The sequence below is a fragment of the Epinephelus lanceolatus genome, chromosome 3, assembly GCF_041903045.1.
Source record: "Epinephelus lanceolatus isolate andai-2023 chromosome 3, ASM4190304v1, whole genome shotgun sequence".
Classification (NCBI taxonomy): Eukaryota; Metazoa; Chordata; class Actinopteri; order Perciformes; family Serranidae; genus Epinephelus; species Epinephelus lanceolatus.
This window is the reverse complement of record NC_135736.1, coordinates 33,795,281-33,799,871: the sequence shown is the minus strand read 5'-3', so window position 1 is coordinate 33,799,871 and position 4,591 is coordinate 33,795,281. Positions and strand designations below refer to the sequence as shown.

General features: G+C 42.7%; 1 protein-coding gene across 1 annotated transcript; it reads right to left on the bottom strand.

Moving 5' to 3' along the window:
• Positions 1–687: 687 nt before the first annotated feature.
• LOC144462479 (uncharacterized) lies at positions 688–2,487 on the bottom strand. Its single transcript, XM_078166281.1, has 4 exons — positions 2,329–2,487; positions 1,981–2,095; positions 1,788–1,880; positions 688–1,188 (listed from the first exon to the last, which is right to left on the bottom strand). Exons 1-4 carry the CDS (start codon positions 2,399–2,401, stop codon positions 1,128–1,130), a joined length of 342 nt encoding a protein of 113 aa, XP_078022407.1. The 5' UTR covers positions 2,402–2,487; the 3' UTR covers positions 688–1,127.
• Positions 2,488–4,591: the final 2,104 nt, after the last annotated feature.

The window sequence follows — 4,591 nt, the reverse complement described above, 5'->3', positions numbered from 1 at the left end:
GGTCCTCCCAAATCGTAAATGCTATACAGGGACAGCCAGCAGTCACTGTACAAGTATGTGAGCATCTTGAACTCTGCCTCTAAAGCATTGTTTTACCCTGTCATGAAAGTGGAAAATATTCACAATAGCTGCAGTATATTGCAGCTTTTATGTCCTTTCACAAAAAGTGTGGATGATTCAAATTTCAGTTTGACTTTAAGATCATTTCCTCGTCGCTCTGTTGACTGAAGTATTAATAACTCCAGCAGTCATAACTCATCACTTTTCACCTCGGTTGACGGAGTCACGAGATGCTTTAGGAATCTCTCCTCTGCCATCCTGCCCGCAGCTGCCGCAAACAGCTGTGGTCAGATTTTCTCACAGGCATCATTTAATTGTTATCATGCAAAGCCCTCTTCTCCCTGAGGAGGCAGCGGTTTTCTATGATAACAATTAATTTGTTACTCCCCGCAACAAAGTCACTTCAGTGTCCTCAAGTGCCAGCTGCGTCTTCTCTGCAGAATAATAACTGTTTGTTTTTATTTTGATGCTGCGCGACGGTTCGGCTGCTGAAATGCTGGTGGTGAGTCACAGGTTTCATTATGAGGCACACGCAACCGGCAGCTGGAAACAGATGGTTCACAGGATTCCAATTGGTTATTTTTTCCCCCTTGAAAATTGGATTGAAATCAAATAGAAAGCACAGAGTTGTATCAAAATCACTTTATTTGCTTGGACTCAGACATTTATCAAATACATTTACAGAAATAAAACTTTTTAAATAAATAATCAGCATAAATAGTTGTTATAACAAGCAAAAAAAATAAAGGTGTGTGCATTTCAACAGTGCCATTTTTTACACAGACTTTCTGCTATAGTACTGTACATATATTTACGTTATCTTTTCCTTAACTCCTCTCCTCCATTCTCTCCTCTTCCTGCCTCCTAGCTGTTAATCATTTCCCCTCCCACCGCTCTTCCCCCCCTTCACTGTCATTTCCCAATCCTCTCCAGTGCAGGAGTTCAGTGAAAGCTCTGCTCTCAGCATTCTTATGCTCATGTTCTGAGTCTTCATGTGACCTCCGGGACACGGTTCCGGATAACTTTCCTCCCCAGTCCCCCACTCCCGCCCCCCGACTCTTGCACTTTCACTCTGCTTTTCTTTTTCTGTCGATACACTCCATCTTGCGGCTCTCGTCTTTGTTTATCCTGAAAAGAGTGAGGAAGAAAAACTGGGATCAGGCCAGAGGACTAATATAAAACATCTGGTGGTTTGTGCAAGGAGTCACATGCTAATACTTGATGAGACTGGTCGAGCCAATGTTTTGCAATAAAACCCTTCTTAATTGCAGAAAGATCTCTGTCTCGTTGACTTTGCTTTTTTTGCAGATTAAACTGGAGCATTTTGGCTCTAGAAAATACAGCATGTTTTGATGCTGCATCTTGGGGCCAAATCAAGCATTTCTGTGGTGTGATTTTCTGCCCCGACTCTCTGGAAAGCAGTGCAAAATCCAACTGCTGCAAGAGGATTCAGTCAGTAAGTGAAGTGTAGCTCAAATGCCGTTCTGAAAAGGCTTGAATTTGTGTGCAAATCTAAGCTCAGATGGTCTAAAGTGGGATCCGAGTACTTCACTGTACCAGTCTAGCAGCATAAAAGAGCTGGAGGAAAGCATCCAGTGCCAACTACTTCATTCAAGATGCTCAGATTTGGAGAAAGAATCTAGTTCCAAAATTAGTCGAGTGGAAGTGATGCTACTCTCTTAGAGCTCAGCAGTAATCGTGTGGAACGTTCGCATGGAGCAACTCACCTTTCCCAGCATTTCATAAACGCCTTGGCCATCTTTCCCTCTGTGTTTATACAGATTTTCTCTGTGGAGTTGTCTGAGTTGCTCATGGTTACACTGAAAGACAGAAAAAGGAATCAAATTCTGAATCAGGATCAACATGGCTGATGAGATTCTAAATGTTTAAAAACTGTATCGACATTGCATTTAAACTTACATCAATTCAGTTCTATCACATCCAGGAAACCTTTCCAGGACTTGGAAATCTGACATGTTGCCCCTGACGAACTTGATTGTGGTGGGGCATGAGCAGCGTCCAATAAAGTCATGAGCTGCAGGGAAAAATTTTGAAGAAAGCAGTTAGGTATGCAACTCAGAATGAGTCACCCGTAGCTTTGACCCAGAAACAACATCAGTTAAACTCTCCTTACACTATAAAAATAAAGTGTATTACAGTTGGGTTGCATGATAAATGATTAGCTTTTAATCTTTTACATTGTTTAAATCATGTATCACACATGTTGCAATCTTGTAATATGCAGCTTTATCCATTGTAATAACTCACCTTGATAGAGCTGAATGCAAACTGCAGCCAAAACAGCCAGCAGGAGAGTGCAGCTTTTCTGTGACAAGGCCATTTTTGTGTTGAGAGAAAACAAGTCCAGAGAGATCTTCTGGGGGAGAGCAGGTTGAGGAGAGAAGAGTGAAGAGCTGCTACGAGCCTCCTCGCCTTTTATAGGCAGAGGAAAAGTGGGTTTTCCCAGAGTCCATGCTTTTTCCCGTCAAGCCAAACCTGAAACGCGCTCTGGAATTTCCACACAAACTCTGGAGACACACACTGGAATGTGCTTAGCACCCCTTTCACAGAAGGGAAAGGGAAAATGATCACAAACAAAGTGGCTCCACTACATGATGATTAATACGTTGCTGGACACTTTGTCCGGGCATGTTCAGGCAAACCAATCTCTAAATAAACTGTATTGTGTCTGAGGACTGAGGACAGTTGTGTCACGCTGACTTTGATAAATGATCTTTTACAGGAAGTGAAACGTTAGGTGTTAATAAACGTGTCAAGGTGGGAGGTTTGCTTTAATAGCAGAGCCTCACTTTGGTTTTACGTCAGTGTAATTCAGATTAACAGCTAAAAGCTGTTACTGTATAAAATAAGCCTGAAGAATGTATTTACTGTGTGTATGAAGATGAAAATTCATATCTATTATTATTAGTTTCATATTGTTCTAAGTAATGAATACTGCATGAATTTACACTCATTGGCCACTTTATTAGGTACACTTTGCCAGTACTGGGTTGGGCCCATTTTGCCTCCAGAACTGCCTTAATTCTTGGCGGCATAGATTCAACAAGGCGCTGGAAACAGTCCTCAGAGATTCTCGTCCATATTAACATGATAGCATCACACAGTTGCTGCAGATTTGTCAGCTGCACATCCATGATGTGAATCTCCCGTTCCACCACATCCCAAAGGTGCTCTACTGGATTGAGATCTGGTGTGTTTAAACCATGCTCAGTTGGTACTAAGGGGCCCAAAGTGTGCCAAGAAAATATCCCCCACACCATTACACGCCACCACTAGCCTGAACCGTTGATACAAGGCAGGATGGATCCATGCTTTCATGTTGTTTACACCAAATTCTGACCCTACCATCTGAATGTTGTAGCAGAAATCCAGACTCATCAGACCAGGTAACGTTTTTCCAATCTGCTATTGTCCAGTTTTGGTGAGCCTCTGTGAACTGTAGCCTCAGTTTCCTGTTGTTAGCTGACAGGAGTGGCACCTGGTGTGGTCTTCTGCTGCTGTAGCCCATCTGCTTCAAGGTTCAGAGATGGTCTTCTGCAGACCTTGGTTGTAACGAGTGGTTATTGGAGTTACTGTACTCTGACCTCTGGTATCAACAAGACATTTTTGCCAGGTAACTGCTGCTCACTGGATATTTTCTCTTTTTCGGACCATTCCCTGTAAACCCTAGAGATGGTTGTGAGCGAAAATCCCAGTAGATCATCAGTTTCTGAAATACTCAGACCAGCCCGTCTGGCACCAACAACCATGCTTAATGCATTGAGTTGCTGCCACATGATTGGCTGACTAGCTGTTTGTGTTGCAGATGCAGCTGAACAGGTGTACCTAATAAAGTGGCCAATGTGCTATACTGCTATACTATACACTGAATGTGCTGAAGGTTTTCTTGTTAAATCTAAACTTTTTAAGAACAGCCTTCAGATTTTTCAGCATTCCTCAAAAGTTAACAGTTACTGGAAACCACGAAAACATGCGTCCACACTGAGCTGTCATGCGTGGTTGAGGGTGTGGGAGTGTGTGCGTGTGTGTGCACTGGCTGGAAGAAGGTCCGGGGAGAGAAGACCTGCACCTGTTTTTCTATGGAACATACTGAAAAAGCATTTACTGCAGTGATGGTTTAAAACACGTCATGAATCAGCTACTGATTCTGGTATTTACAAGTATGTGTAGCGAATACATGCTGTGACAAGTATCATCCCATTCATGACTGAACAGCTCACAGTGTGTGAAAAGGGCACTTTCCCATGCACCACATGGTAGTTACATTTTTCAGTAAATAGCCCCGGGTCACTCAGTGTATGCTTTGCCAGGTAATTCAGCATTTTGGAGCCTGATCAAAGTTCAAGTTATGCTTTATGCAAAAAGTAGGCCTACTGTACTCTACATGAAAAGTACTGAAGCATCCACACAAAGCCCAGGCCTGAATGAAGAGCTAAACTCATCCAGGTCACGGTAATCATAAGTGCTATATCGCAGGCAACTGGACTTGCTTGCGTTTCTTGAAGACATT

Bases quoted from the DNA above. Each gene is read 5' to 3' on its own strand.
- LOC144462479 (XM_078166281.1), bottom strand. From the start codon at position 2,401: ATGGCCTTGTCACAGAAAAGCTGCACTCTCCTGCTGGCTGTTTTGGCT. The intron at 2,096-2,328 runs GTGAGTTATTAC...TTTTCCCTGCAG, and splicing joins TTGCATTCAGCTCTATCAAG to CTCATGACTTTATTGGACGC. The intron at 1,881-1,980 runs GTAAGTTTAAAT...TCTGTCTTTCAG, and splicing joins TGTGATAGAACTGAATTGAT to TGTAACCATGAGCAACTCAG.